This window comes from Peromyscus leucopus, chromosome 4 (assembly GCF_004664715.2).
Source record: "Peromyscus leucopus breed LL Stock chromosome 4, UCI_PerLeu_2.1, whole genome shotgun sequence".
In the NCBI taxonomy this organism is placed as follows: Eukaryota; Metazoa; Chordata; class Mammalia; order Rodentia; family Cricetidae; genus Peromyscus; species Peromyscus leucopus.
In genome coordinates this window covers 35,944,660-35,960,653 of record NC_051066.1, presented here as the reverse complement: position 1 = coordinate 35,960,653, position 15,994 = coordinate 35,944,660, and the positions used below count along the sequence as shown (strand labels likewise).

The 15,994-nt window shown below is 40.9% G+C and overlaps 1 protein-coding gene across 5 annotated transcripts in view; it reads left to right on the top strand.

Moving 5' to 3' along the window:
• The window catches only part of Ccdc148 (coiled-coil domain containing 148), a 273,207-nt gene that overhangs the window by 187,298 nt on the left and 69,915 nt on the right, over nucleotides 1–15,994 (top strand). For all 5 annotated transcript variants that reach the window (XM_037204800.1, XM_037204799.1, XM_037204798.1 and 2 more), the window contains one exon: nucleotides 12,002–12,120. In XM_037204800.1, coding sequence (XP_037060695.1) covers nucleotides 12,002–12,120 — 119 coding nt within the window. The remainder of the gene's footprint in view (nucleotides 1–12,001; nucleotides 12,121–15,994) is intronic.

The window sequence follows — 15,994 nt, the reverse complement described above, 5'->3', positions numbered from 1 at the left end:
TCAAGTCTACCAACCCATCAGAGACCATACCCATGACCCTGATACCCCTCTCCTCATAATGCTGAAGAGTCCAAGGCCAGTCCTATGATCTGTGCATTGAATCTTATCACTTTTCCTACTCAAGATTGCCCCAATCTTTGTCCCCCCCCCCATCTTCCAGATCTCTTCTTAATTCATGCCATAATGTCTTCCATCTAACAAATCCTCTTTCTTGGTCCCGTCCCTCTTCAGACAGTACCATCATTCCACATCCTGACCTCAGTGTCCACCTTTCCCCCTCCAATGCTCTTCTTAAATTTTATCTTAATTTATCAACACATAAAAACATACATATTTATATTAGATTGTGTGATATTTTGGTATGTGTGTGCAGTGTATGGTGCTTAAATCAGAGTGAATGTATCTATGTCCTGTAACAGTTATCTTTTTCATGGTGAAGCATTTAAAATTCTTTCCACAAGCATTTTAAAAATACACAATACATGGGTATTGTCTGCAGTCAGCCCTACTGTGTGACAGTAGACGAGAATTTCTTAAGCTTCTCTAGCTATAGTTTATCACTCAGTGCTTACCTTTTCCCTGTCCTATGTCCCCCCAGCCTGTAGTAACCACTGCAACTTCTGTGAGATCAGCATTTTCACTTCCACATGAGTGAAATCATGTGCTGCTTGACTTCCTGTGCTGGCTTGTTTCATTCATGATGACCTAGAGTACCATGATTGACAAGAGTTCAACTCTTGTAATTTGTGTTCTCATTTCTTAACTGCTTATGAGTTGATGGGCACTTGGGTTGCTTCCATTTCTTCACGGATGCAAATAAATAGTGCCTCAGTAAATATGGAAACACAAACACAATATGTCTCGTCACATTACCTTAATTTTCTTTGGCGATGTCCCCGGTATTAGGATTGATGGACTATGGGTGATTCTTTGTTAACTTTTAAAAGACCTTCCATACTGTCCTCCAAGATTTGCCTCCTCACCAAGTGTGCATGTGTTTGCTTTTCTGTAATCCTCTCCAGCACTTCTTAACCTTTTCCTGTTTCACAGCAATCATTCCAACAGGAGTGAGGTCATGTGCAGGGTTATTGTGATTTGTATTTCTCTGATGATTAGTGATGTGGGACACTTTTCTCTTTACTCCTGTGCTCTTGAACCATTGCGCCCTTCAACTTCAGCAACCCTGCACTTGGCAAGCTTGTGCTTGACCTCCATGTTCCACTGACTGATCCCAGCGGTCAGTTCTTAGTTCTCATCTTCCTGGAACTGTAATGACAGAACTGGTCACAGCCTTGTCTTTGGAAAATGATTTGATTTACTTCCGGGAAGCCATTCCACCACAGTGGGACTTTCTTCTCAGTCAACTTGGGTGAGTTTTCCTCATTCTTCTATTTCTTAGACTTTGGATTGTGTTGGAGGCTTAGTCATCTAAGTTTGTATATTGTCTAGTAGATCTCAACAAACTTAATATAACTTCACATCATCTATATGCTGAGTAGTACTGCTAATAGCCCTTTTGAAGTCTACACTTCATACCCATACTATACTTACATACCAACTCTCTCAAATCTAAATGCCAAAGCTGTGGTTCTGCATTCCCTCCAGACCTAACACCATCCTTTTCTCCTGTTCTCAATGCAGATGGAATCTGCTCTCTCAGTGCTCCGCCCAACAGTCTTGGAGTCACTGTTGATTCATTTTTTCCCTTCATACATTTACCTTCTGACATAGGTAGAAGCTCTGTCTTTAAAATCAAGTAGAAGCATTGTGTCAGCCTCCGGGTATCCCAGTTAGCTCCTCCACTCCTCCTCTTCCTATCTCAATATTCCACACCCACGTTCTTTTATACAAAGCAGTCATGCTGATCTTTGTAAAACTCACTTCAGATTATATCACTCCTCTGACAAAAAATGCACCAATGGAGTGCTCATCCATGTAAAATAAAAGTTCACCACACTCAAAGGCCCTGCCTGATCTTCCTCCCTGCACTGACTCAGTGTGGGTTGTATCTCATCTCCCACCCCTTCCCACCTGCTTCTATTCCAGCTGCAACTATCTGCTTCCTCCTCCATGAGCATACCTCCTTAGCATCTGTCTCCCAGCCTTCTGCACTGGTGTTTCCCTGTGCCTACAACTCTCCTCCTCTTCCAAGATGTCTGCACAACCCACTTCTCAGTTCAGTGAAGGACTCAAACAAACTTCATGCTAGTGAGAACATCCTTGGTGACCCCCTTTCCCATTGCCATCTATCATACTGTCCTAGTTTTTTCCTCAGCATTTATCACACCTGGCACACACACACACACACACACACACACACACACACACACACACACCTTCACATAATGCACACTCATGAGAAATGGGAATTTGTTTTTGTTTTTTGTTTTTTTTTTTTTTTCATTTATTTCCAATGCATGATACCAGGAACTCACAGAGTATTGGTTGAGTGAGTATGTTTGCTGCATACGCCACATACAACCACTTAGCTGTACACAACATATGCATTGATGTTGAAGCAGAGAGGAAGCTGTGACAGTCCCAGGGGCCCTAATACATTGGATGACCTTGGGCGCATTATGCAGCCTGTGTGGGATTCTGCCCTCTCAGTTGTAAAATGAAGTGTTTGGATTAAATGTTCACAAAAATCACCTGAGCTCTAAGAAGTCATGATTGAATGCCTCTGAGGCCTGATTACTTTTTACTCTCCCTCACGCTTCATGTCTTGAAATACAACATCCTTAGTATATAAACTCCCTTCCTAATGAATAGTGAAAACAGAGAAATTAAACAAGATTATAGGCCAATTCATATTAGTGATGTCAACATACGACATGATCATTATGTAATATTGCTCATCCTGAAAACAAACTTTTCTCCTAAAGAAGCCATGACAGTTATTTTTAAATCCACCTGGCATTTCAATTAAGAGTGAGATAACTAATGTGTTTACCCCAGAATACTTTCTTGGCTCATCTTATTATGTGGACATAGGATACATCACAACAGAAAGCAGCTTATTACCCATTTGTGTGGGAAGCTCTGCTATGAAGGAGTGGCCAAAGTGAGTGCCGCCTAAAATGTTACTTCTGCATGCACGTAGGTATCAACTACCTCTAAATACTTATAGTCAAAAAATTAATATCTCCACCCTTCATTCAGTGGCTCTTGGGTTTTTCGGTGTGTCTTTCCTGGCCTCTGGCTTCTGGCTGCATTCAGTAAAAGTGCAAGATGAGAGACTGGAATGAAGCAGGATGGTGATCCCCACCCCCAGCCTCTTGCTCTGTTGGGTTGTGCTTGACTATCGTTCTGTCTACCAAAGGTCTCTGCTCTGTCTGCTGCCCCTCCCACAATGCTGTCTCTGGTCTACAGGTGGCGAAGCAGCTCAGTGCTGCTCAACTCCTCACTGCCTGAATCTCAACTCTCCTTTTCCCCTTCAACTTTCCTTTTAGCACATCTTTTCCTGTTTATCCTGATTTTTTTGTGCCATGTGTTTATTTGTAAGAGTTATTTTTATGAGAAATCAGTAAGAGAATAAGAGTCAAGAAATTAAAGGGATAGGAATATAGTTAGGTCAGCAAATGAAAAGTAAAGAGAGATTTCGTTCCCATTTGCTACTAATGGGTATCATACCAGTATATCAGGAGTTGGACCATATATTGAAAGAAAAAATGACCTATCCTATAGGCAGTGTTTTTAATAGAAGTTTTGTATGAGGCCTTTATAAAGCCTAAATTGAATCATGATTCCATGAAACATTTCTAAAGAACATGAACATGATGCCATATGCAAGCTGGCAGAAAGGGATAGTGTTATACAACTATAGACAGGATTAATCCTCTATACACTATCCTGTGGTTGGGCTTGATACAAGAAGATAGTTTGAGAACTTCAGGAAAGAATAATAGCCATGCTCTGTGGATGCACTTCCTAAAAATGTGCTTTCTTTGCCTAAATTTAAAAAGCAAACTTTTGTAATAACAAAGTATTTTTTGTCTGTTGTGAAAATACAGACAATCGTACAAAATACTATGAAAAACACCCCAAACCTGCATCACTCCCAAAAGAAAGTTTTTAATAGCAGTGGCCTTAAACATTTCTTCATATGTACATGTTTGTTTTTTAAATCACTATTTTCCTTACTTGTCAGTATCTGTGTATTTCCCCCTTTTCCTATGTAGGATTTTTATTGCTTGTGTGGTGTTTCATCAAATAGTTCATTTGATAATCTAGCAGTTTGGGATATTTCTCTTATTGCCATTCTTTTCATTCTTTTAAGGCTCTAATGAACATGCCTTTATATAAGGTATGTTTTTTTTAGTAATTAAAGTCTCTGAGCATTTTCTTGTTATTAAAAAAATGTAATTATTTATGTATGTGTGCACATATATGCACACATGTTTGTATTACATAGCACACATGTACAGATCCCATGCATTCTGTGGCACCCAGGTGGAGGTCCAATGACAACTGACTTATGGGGACTGGTTCTCTTTTTTCATTGTGAGGAACTCAGGTCATCAGGTGGCAATTGCTCTCATCCACTGAGCCTTCTTGCTGGCCTGTTCCCCTATTCATAGTCTTTATTATCCTGTCATTCAGGAGAAAATGTATGTTAGTTCATTCTCTTACTAGCCAGGGCTGAACTTGTTTATCAGTTTGTAACTCGATGTCTGAAACAGTCAAGTTTAGGGGCAAGGGAACGTATCAGAAATATGAGCAATATGGCCAGAAAGATATCCCTGAAGTTCAAATAACCATGTAGTATAGTCATAAAACTGACTTCCTTTTCAGAGCTTTTGCACAATGAAGGCCTTGAGAATTAATCACTGGAACCCCTTAAAATTTAAATTCAGGTTTAGTAAGGTGTATACGTATATGTTTGTGTGCGGGCATGCGCATGGGTAAACACGGGTGCCTGGTGAGTCCGGAAGAGGATGTCAGATGCCTGGCACCAGTGTTAAAAGTGGTCACGAGCCACTGGGCATGAGTGCTGGTAAGTAAGCCAGGACCCTCTGTTGAGAGCAGCAAGCACTCCTCACTGCTGGGCCTTCCGACTCTCCAACCTGAGGCTAGTTTTTTCAGTTTGGAAATTGATGTCAGTCAGTAAACTCACAGAGATGTTCAAGTACGAAGCACAGGAGAGATGACATTGACTGAAACATTTTGAGAGTAAGAGTGGCTAAGAGTTCACCTCTGGCATCTGATAGCTTGATTTGGCTCTCCCGAGCAATTTGACGCAGAGAAGTACCAGGCATGTGCAATCTTGGGATGAAATACCATGCCCCGTGACATTATAAATCAGTTTAGTGACTGGTACATTGCATTGTTATTGTCTATTCAGGTATATTGGGATTTATATAAGCAAAACCCAGAACAGCATTTTCTTCAATGCCTCCTGTCTGCATAATATTTCATTGCATCAATTCAGCAGATGAGTTGTTGTGGAATGTTATTTTAAGTTTATAAAGATGTGCTACATTTGTTTATGCTGCAGAATATTGCTTTAACTGTGTGGAGGTATGTTGCATTTGTTTATGCTACATTTGTTATGTAAAGATGTGTTACATTCGTTTGTGCTGCGTTTGTTTAATTATGTAAAGATGTGTTGCATTTATTTCACCTTGTCTGCCTAAGGCACCAAACGGTCTAATGAAAACCTGAACGGCCAATAGCTAGGCAGGAGAGGGATAGGCAGGGCTGGCGGGCAGGGAGAATAAGGAGGAGGGAAAATCTAGGCTCAAGAGAGAAAAAGGGGGAAAGAAAGAGGGAGAAAGAGATGGAGACGCCTGGGGCCAGAAGTCAGGCAGACATGAGAAGCAGTGAAAGTGGGGCATACAGAAGGAAAGAAAGGTAAAAGGCCCACGGCAAAACGTAGATGAAGAGAAACAGGTGAAGATGTGAGAGCTAACGGGACAAGCATAAGCTAAGGCTGAGCATTCATAACTAATCAGTCTCAGTGTCATGATTTTCGAGCTGGTTTGTGGCCCCAAAGAAAAAGAGAGTCTGGTACAATGAGTTTTTATTTCCCTCCTGAAAGATGACACTGGATACAAAAATGTCACTGTATAAGAAACGTCTCTTGTCTTTCAGGAGGTCATACAATTATGTGTCAAAGCAGAGGTGGTTGTACTATTATGTTTGTTAAATTAACAGGAAAAATAAAGTAGAAAATGAACATATTTTTTCGATGTCCAGTCGTGTTTTTATATATGACAATGCTACATTTTTATATGGGCTGCATTTTGCAGGCCAAAAGGAGAAAGGCTGGCTGTAAGTTGAAAGGAGCTATCTAAATAAATTAGAAACCAGAAGATGAAATCACAGTTTGCTTTGTCTTAATGCTTTGTTGGGAAAGAGACTGAATATTTTAACCTTTGTGTATCATACTGTCTGTGTGTCTGGTTAAGTGTTATGACCTCCTGCTGCAAAATTATTAAAGTTCTGGCAATAATAACTTGGGAACACTGTGCAGAAGTCTGTTTGTTCAAAGATTCAATATCACACAGATAGCTTGAAATTAGAGGCCAACCCTTTTCCTATGATAATGCTTTCATTCTGAGCTTCTGCTTTCTATCTGTAAGTAAGAAAGTCTTATTTCATGGTAAATTTAATGGCTGTTTGACACTCGTCTATGTTTTTTAAGGGTAAACTCTGATGTATGCTTAGAGCATAAACATCATGCTTTCTAGTCGGCTTGTTAATAAGAAACAAATTGTTTTGAAGATGGCTAAAGTGAGATAGGATATAAAAATGATCTAAATGCTCTGGAAAAATAGTATTACATTTTGGTACATAAATCTATGCAGAGACTATTTTCCTTGGTTTGTTCACGCTTTCACTGGTGTAAGTCTACTAAATTGATGGAGATGTGGGACTGTGGATCCGCATCTTGCATCCAGGGCAAATCAGCATCCAAAAGAGGAGAGCAGGACAATGAGAGCTCGTTTTATTTTGTTAGAAACTTCACGTCCAAGTAAGAACTTGACATTTAATTTATCACTTATATTAACTGTCTGAACAGCCATCACTGTAATGTTTTAAAGATTACATAAGAAGTCTAAAACTCAGTGCACTTAGGTTCTGTGTCTCAACAAATATCTCAAAGGTCTAGTTAAACGTCCTTAGCCAGGATTTTAATTTGAAGCTCACAGAGCCAATAATTCCCGACCCACACTTTCTGCTCCTATTAATTGATGAGACGTGAATGGAACTTTCCTTGGGGAAGTACTTAGTTCAGACTTCACCATCTTACAAATAAAACTGCTGGCCCAGTTCCCATCCACAACTGTTATTCTTGGGCCAGAGACCAGGAGAAATGTCCACTCATCTAACTGTGACCATCTAAACTCTAGTATATGTCAGACACAATATAAGGTACTAGGAATACAATGATAAATAGCAGAGGTCCATACGGAAAATGCTATGCCAAGAAAACATAAATAATGTTCTAACAGGCACACCTCGCCATCGCTGGAAGAGGAGAAAGGAAGAATGGTTAAGAAGGCAGTGCTGAAGGATAAGTCCTAAAAGAGGGCCAAGAAGGGTTTCCCAATCAAAAAGGCAAGGCAGCACAATCCCAGGCAATAGCAAAGGCTCCTTAGACCATGAACAATCTCAGCAAGTGCTATGTAAAAGAACCAAGGAGAGAAGCTTAATAAATAATAAGCAAATGGTCCTTGCTGCAGGGGATGGAGCTAGGCTTGATCTAGTCTTGACAACATAATGAGATGCCACAGTGGAGGTGAGAAGGTGAGCCATTCTCCAGGGAAAAGTGTGAAAATGAAGATGTAAATAAGGTCGGCATCTTTTCTCCCTAGTCTCGGACATCAGATATTTTCCCACAAATAGATGCTTCATTTGAGCCTCCAGGACTGAGTTCTCCCTGCGGCAATTCACACCTCCAGATGTCCGTTGTCTCCACTTAGAGCTGTTCCAGGAATGTCAGGAGCTACATGCCCCAAAGTGACCTTCTGCTTGTCCTTCTTTTCCAAGCCTGTTATGAACCCACTCCTCCATCTCAGTTACTGATGCTTCAGTCTCACAGTTGTGAAAGCAAAATGCTGGGGCTCTTTGCTTGCTCTTTATCCCAGGCCTTGAATGTGCAAATCTCCGCGACAAGCATGCTGACCCCACACTCAAGCACGCCTCACCCCTACACTGCACCCGGTTCCTAGTCTGAGTGGCCACCCGAGCCTCGCATTTCCATTTGATCTCCTTACTCCTTGGCCCCTCTGCTCTCCACTCTCCATTGAACAGGCTGAGCCATCCGTCTACATCCAGAGTCACACCTTGTCACTACTTGACTGAAATTCTGAATCCTGGCCTGCTCATCTAGACGCCTAGCAGCTCTCCAGTTTGGCCTCTTGTATTGATTTACCCACCAATTCTAGTCTTCAAGATTTAACCACCAATTCTAGTCTTCTAGATTTACCCACCAATTCTAGTCTTATAGATTTAACCACCAATTCTAGTCTTCTAGATTAACCCCTGAATTCTAGTCTTCTAGATTTACCTGCCAATTCTAGTTTTCTGGATTTACCCAGCAATTCTAGTTCAGTCTCCTCTCAATTCCCAGAACATGAGAGTTCTTTCCTGGCCAATGCTACTGAACCCATGGCTTCCTCTTCCTCCACTGGTCTCTCTTTCCTCCATGGCCATCTCACTTTCTTCTTTTCCTCAAATGTACTGTTGAAGGCATCTGAAAATGCCATCTAATAAAGCCACCTGAACTATTCTGAATTATCACCCTATTATTTCCTTTTTAGGAATTAACAGGATATACAATGACTTGTTCATTCGTTTATTTCTTTATTTTGTCTCTCCTCTATGAAGTCCCAATTTTATGACAAATGCTATAAATACTATATCCTAAGTAAATAGTACAGTATATGGCTCCAGGCGTGTCTTTAATAAATATTTATTGAACAAATGAATACCAAAGCCAATAATGTTTTAACAATAGACATAAAGGTTAATAGAAACATACAGAAATACCAATTATTGATAAAATAAGACTCAAGATGATTGTTTGACTTGATTCTTTGTAAGTCACTAGTAAAGGCAATGAATTTGCCTGGATTATTACTGATATATTTGGATTTACTACTGGCCTATAATTGCTCTGCCTTTCCCTGTTGCTTGGTAAATTCCTCCTCTTTAGAAGGCAGAGATAAGAACGCTGTGAGTGGGGGATAGTATAGATGTAAAGGTGGAACACAGTAAACAGTCTCAGGTGCTTTAACGGAAAAGAACCTTGAATGACACGCCACTACCACCTTGGTGGTTTAAAAGAAGTCTTTCTTTGGATTTTTTAACTGGAGAGAGATGTGTTGGACGGCAGAGAAGGAAGCAGCGCACAGAGCACTGAGGCGGGATGAAGAGAGGGACAGAGGGTGGAGTAGGGAGATTTCAGAACGGAGGGCTACTCCTGGGGTCAGGTCTTTCTGGGTCTCTAGAGCACATGCTTATGAGCACTGAAGGAAGGACAGCCCTTTCTCTCCATGGGGTACGGAGGAAGGTTAGAGCCTCCATCTTTCCTGTGAAAAGTGAGAAGGCAGTGGTGGGGAACGTGTCTTGGAGTGCCATTGACAAATTGGGAGCTGCTGACCAAGCACTGATTTAAAAAAATAATCGTCGCTGAGGGTCGCACCAAAGCCATGAATTTGCTACCTGTCCATACGATTGTATCATTAATCAAATGGTTATTAAGTACATGCTATGTTCTAGAAGACACTCGGAAGTGCCAAGATTAGGAAATCACATGTTTTGCCATCAAGTGGGAGAGAGGATGTACTACTTAGCAAAGCCTCATGTTGAGGGCCAAACACTAAACTGTACTGGGTCAGAACCCAGAGGATAAAGGTGGAGAGGAGCCAATTCTTGTCAGAGAGTCTATTGCTGTATAATTTAAGGGGTAGAACACCAACGATAATCGAACGCTGAAGCAGGACACAGTTCTTTAGAAGAACTGTAAGAATAACAGCTTGAACGGAAATTCAGATGCTGCCTAGACAGGCAGAGGTAGCTTTGGGGTTATTCTTGACACGGACCTGGAGGTAACCTGGAAGTCCACACCTAGCACTGACAAGAACAGTCAAAAGGTGCTGTATTCAGACAATACAAATATGGAAAATAGAAGGAATTATGTGTGAGAAATATGTGATGGTGTTCTTAAAGTTGTAGTTAATAACAAATGAAAAGCACTCCCCAGAATGCCATGTCGGAGAGTGAGCAGTTCTTCCAAGGGTTGTAGTTATAGCAAGGAAGAGGTGCTCTGAAGTGTGAAGCTGTGAGGATCCTTTCAGCTTGTGGCCTTGAGTCTCCGGGTGCCCAGGTCAGGATTAAGCACTGTGAATGACTGTATCAGGAAGGGGACAGAGGGAGAAAGGAGAGAGGCAGGAAGAGAGGGGGCCAGTAGAAGAGAAGAAAGAACAGAGGCATGGAGGGGTTCTGGAGGAATGAAGGGAGGACAGGAGGGGCATCATACTCCGATCTGCACAAGGCAACATGCCAAGTAATGTCGGGGATGAGAGGGTTACAGCAGCCTGTCTGCAGGAGGAGCCATGGTCTTCCTTCCAGGCCAATGCCAAGAGTAAGCACAAGTCACAGGGTTGGTATGGCCCAGGAGAAAGTTCTCTTTCATCTTATAGATGTGCTTTTCAAATTTGGTTTTGAAGTAGCAGCACCACCTTGATAATGAGAGACATTTATTGTAAAACAGAACAGAACAAAAAACCCTATAAGATAATACAAAAGAATATGAAGATCTCTTATACTTGCAATGGAGATGATGGAACTATTATCCTGCCCGGCATGTAGGGATTCCTGGCATTCATCAGGAGGATTGTACTCACCCTGCCGACCCCTCTCTCTCCATCTTTGTTGTGGGCATCTTTTTGGTTTCTCTCTTTAAACTCTGACTTGAGTCATGTCGAGCGGGTACCACCTTACACCAGGTCCTCCTGCAGCTGCAGCATTTCTCTGGCTGTGGCCAGGAGCTTCAGCTGCCTCTTGAGAGGCTCCCAGGGCAGAGACCATGCTGCTAGGGCCAGCTGTGAAAGCACTTAGTTTTTCATATCCAAACTCGGAAGAGGAAGTGCCCCCCTGGAGGTGAGGCTAGCCAGTCGCCCTGCAGACTGCTGCCTGTCACCACTGAAGTGCCACCGTCTTTCACTAGCAAGACCCAGTGTCTTGAGCCCGCAACATGGCAGCCCAGAGTAGCAGAAGAGGCTTTCATTAACTTGAGTGGCCTAAGCACACTGTGGAACCAGAGATGGTTTCGGCTCCCTGCAAATAGCGCTTGTAGTTGGCTTCCATCGAGAGAAGAAAACCGGGCTCAGGAAGAGCGATGCTTTCCACCTTCCTGAACCTGGTGAGCACGACCTTGATTTTACCACATAGGTCGAGACTGCTCTTTACCACAACCGTGTTAATTCATTCTTTCCCTCCTTCCTCCCACCCATCTCCTGCCACTTCCCCGGGAGCATAAAGCTTTCTATATCCTGCTGTCCATTAGCATAAATAAACCCATGCTTTTAAGGTAAAAATAGTTTTAATGCTATATTTGCTAAAGACTGCATTACCATAAGAGGATAAAAATACTCCTGGGTAACAGGTAGGTCATATTCTTCAGAGGCAGTAACACATTTCTTTTTTTGTGGTTCCCTGAAAGTCGATGATTTCAGCCATAGATTAAAACCTGGGTCTCAGCACACATTATATTTCCACTTCAGAAACTGTTAAGCCAGGAGTGTTTCAGAGACTCATACCTTTGTGTGTTCATTTATTTTTTTTTCTGTTGCCAATATTTTATAGGAAGTTCTAAAGCAAAACCAAAAAAAAAAAAAAAGAAAAAAGAAAAGAAAGGAAGAAAGAAAGAGAAAACAGATGAAATGCCGTTTCAATCTGCTCTTTACTGTATAAGCAACTGCATAATGTTATGCCCCTCCTCCATTTTATCCAGCGTTAATTTAAATTTGATGTAACATTTCTATGACAGATAAGGAAATACTGGGCTAAGAAACAGCAGAAGTGGCAAGACATGGAAATGAGAGACCTCCAGCGTCTAGAGGAGCTGAAGACATTAATGGCTGAACAGTCCGTGAAAGACAGAGAAAGGTAAGGGAGGGGCTTGAGACTGCCATAGTGGGCTGAAAGCGCCTTCTGCAATACGGTAGGATAAACGCTATCAGAGCGAGCATCTTTCACACCGAATGTTGCCATTCAATATTTATATCTACAAATGGATAAAATGATTTCTATAATATAGTTTAAACTCTCACTTTCATACTTAAAGCACCAGTTTTCCATTTTGTTCCTTTGATGACTTCCTAGTTAAAGATCTCACAGAGGGTTTTCTGGCAACTGATTGCCCACTGTGTGCATGAAATGCTACTGGCGGCTGCTGTGAATTAATATTTTGACCCAGGAGGAGGAAGCCATTATTTTAATAAGAAAGGGGTCCACTTACTGTGACTGAGGCTGGGAAAGACAATCTACAATTATACAGAGCTGTGTGGATGTTCCAATGAACTCACTAAAGTCATATATGAAAATGTGCCCTAGAATTTCCTGCAATTATGTAACTGCAGAGCTGAGGACATTGGAGATAATGAGCTCGTCTTCTTATTTTATGTGTTACACCGAGAGATTAAAACAATGTTTTTTAAAGATTACTGTGTTGGGGCGGAAAAGAAAACAGTAAAAATCCTAGTAATCTGGAAAGGAAAATCCAAAAATAAAGAGATATATTCTCTATCAGGAAACCTGTTACATAAAGGGATCAAGCAGACACTAAGGAAGTCTCTCAGGCTGAGGGAGAGTTCCTATGGAAGAAACAAGTTAGAATTAGAACTGTCTTCAGAGTTACAGGTGTTTATTGTCTCAACCAGCTCCTGGGTTATCATTACATTGTTTTCCGGGTATCTCAGTACTTTAGAGTTGAGTATGGAACCAAAAATACAGCAAAGCCTGAACTCAAGGTCAGGAGGTCAAACAACCAAAAAGCAAACAGCAAGTGAGGCCAAGATACAAGTGGTTACCAGAGGACAGACCATGCTGCAGCCCAGAAAGAAGTAGATAGGAGCCCCGCGACAGCTGTGCTCCAAAGGGCACTGCAAAGACCGTGGTCAGGAGGCTGGCCGGGCCATTTAAGTTCCCCCAGGAAAAGAAAGAGAGCCACAGGAACTTAAGGGGTGGGAAAAGCAGAACAGATGTGGAGTTCCAGCATTTGGAACATGCTTCTAATAGAACATCTCTCATAGCAGGGAGCTTCTCTGATTACAGAACCATTTTCAGTCTTTTGCTTCCTGTCCTAGTAATTATCAAGATTAGCTGATTCAGAGCTTCCGTTGAAAAGAAGAAAAAGCAAATCAGATTAGTGTGTATTACATAACAGGAAAAAATAGCCATATTACAGCACAGCAAAAAGGACCGAGGACCAGGAGCTGTAGCTCAGGGTTTTATTCTTAACTCAACTTTGAATAGTGTATGACCTTGGGAACATCAGTTGTTTACCTTCCCCAAGGCTCTGTCTTGTCCACTGGAAAACGTCTGAAGGCTAGAAAGCTGATCACTTTTAAGAGTTTGTGATATATACACATCAACTCCTTTGATGGAATAATGCAGATTTAAATCATTGTGGAGCCAATCCTTGCATACCAATGGGCAAATCACCAAGGAAGGGCATGGTGATTAAATGTGGTATATCCAAGCCATAATTCCCCACAAAAACACTGTGATGCTGTGTGGGCTGGGGATGTAGCGCCACTGGAAGAAGGCTTGAGTGGCAGCCACAGAGAACCCAGGTGTGGTGGCGCATGCCTGTGATCTCAGCACTTGAGATGGAGACAGGAGGATCAGAAGTTCAAGGTCACCCTTAGCTACATAGCAAGTTCAAGACCAGCCTAGGATAGAATACCTGTTTTAAAAAAAGTGATGTAGATAGAAATATAGTTCTCATTCTGTGTTTTGAGATGCAGTCTAACATGTAAAAAGCTTTCACTTCTGACACTGACCAGAAGCTATATTCATCTGTAACCACTCTGGCACTAACAAATTTGGTAGATAGGTTAAAACATTTTTTTCTTTAATAACATAATACAATAAAAGTCATGTTTGATGTTTTAACCTAAGGCACTTTCTTCACATCAGATTAAGAAGACCTAAAATATTAGCTTCCAGATTTACCATCAGGGTATGCAGACGTGCCCCCAAGAGTCTGAAAACTCTGCTCATTTATCTATTTCTGCTTTGAATATGGAAGGTGAAGGTTCATGAAAATAACACATTCATCAATAAATTGATGGGTAGAGAATATGAAACTTTCCTTTCTGTGGTTAAAAATAGTGGCATGTTGAAGGTTTCATGCGGCTTGACATAACAAAAAGACAATCACAACCCCATCTCATTATATTCAAATTATTTTGTCAACATTTCCACTAACATTCTATATTTCAAATACCCAATTTTCAACGTGTTCTTGAGCATGAGAGAGAAGATTCCAGAAATGGGCTGTTGCCAGTAGAGGCTTGGCTTTGTCTTTTACAGCTGTATGAAGTCTGGGTAAACTAGTGTCTCTGTGCTTTAGTTTGTCATTTTTACAATGAATATATAGATAGCATCTACTTCAAATGATTACAAGTATCAAATATATAGTGAATGTAACTCACTGCCTGGAACATAGTAAAAATATTCTATATAAGTGATTTCCATGAACTGACCTTTATTATGACAAGATGCTTCTAATGCATTTTTGTCAAAATATTTAAATTTTAAACTATTTTTACAACGTAGTAATAAAGCCATTGTTACAGATATGAAACCATTTATATTAATGCAAGCTGCTGTTTGATGCCTGTGCTCATGTAATGTCTTATTTGGAATCCATTGCTATTATCAACTGTTTAACAAAGTACATAGGTATTGTCTATATGTACCTAGACAAAGATACAAGGGTAAGAAAACCAAACAAATCTTCACCGAAATGCAAAATATAGTACCATTGTATTAGTCAGCTAGAGGTGCCATAAAAAACGGTTTGAAAATCTGAAATTTATTTTCTTAGTTCTGGAGGTTAGAAACCCAAATGGGACAGGGTTCTGATGAGGATTCCCTCCCTGGCCTTCAGAGAGCAGCCATCCCATGGAGACTCACTTCACTGGCTGGGAGAGACAAGTTCTCTGATGTCTTCTATAAGGGCGCCAATGCTCTTGTAAAAGGCTTCACCTTTTTCCAGAGCCACTGGGAATGAAGGTGTGCACATATGAAAGGGGCAGACATGTGCACTGTAACCATCTGGAAGAAAACGAAATGTTTGTCTGTCTGAAGATTGTCTGTTAACTTAACTCTGTCTGGTGGCCGCTAGCAAAGAATATCATTGGAGCAATTAGAAAAGGTGCCCGGGTCTGACAGTGACGTGAAGTCAGCCTCTGCCGCAGAGGAACAAACTAGAAAAACATTCTCCTCCTGAACCATGCATGGCACACAAAGACAAAACCTGGCACAACCTTCAAAATAATGCATGGTAACCCTCAAAACAAAACCCTACCTAATCTTTAAAAAGAGAGAATATGCTATTCACTCCTCTTCTAAAAATTAGCCATGTAGCCATCTGGGATTTGTATTCATCAACGATGTGAACTGACTGTCTGACTTCCTTTATTTCCCCCCTAATTTGATGGCTAACTATCTCAGAACCAATTGCTAATGATTCATCCTTATCCTTTGATTGGATATGCTGCTTTTATTATATATCACATTTCTAATTATACTTTTATATCCATATGGACTCTTAATTAGATTAAATAAAAGCTGATCTCTATTTATGCTTCCACATGGACACCATGCTGTTCAATCACTCTCCTGTGCTGTCTAGTAGGACAAGAATTCTCAAAAATAACTACTCTTATGTCAGTTTTCTTTTACAAATTCTGTTGACCTTTTACATTAAAATAATGTTAAGGAAAGCTGATATATATACAAAATTTAATCT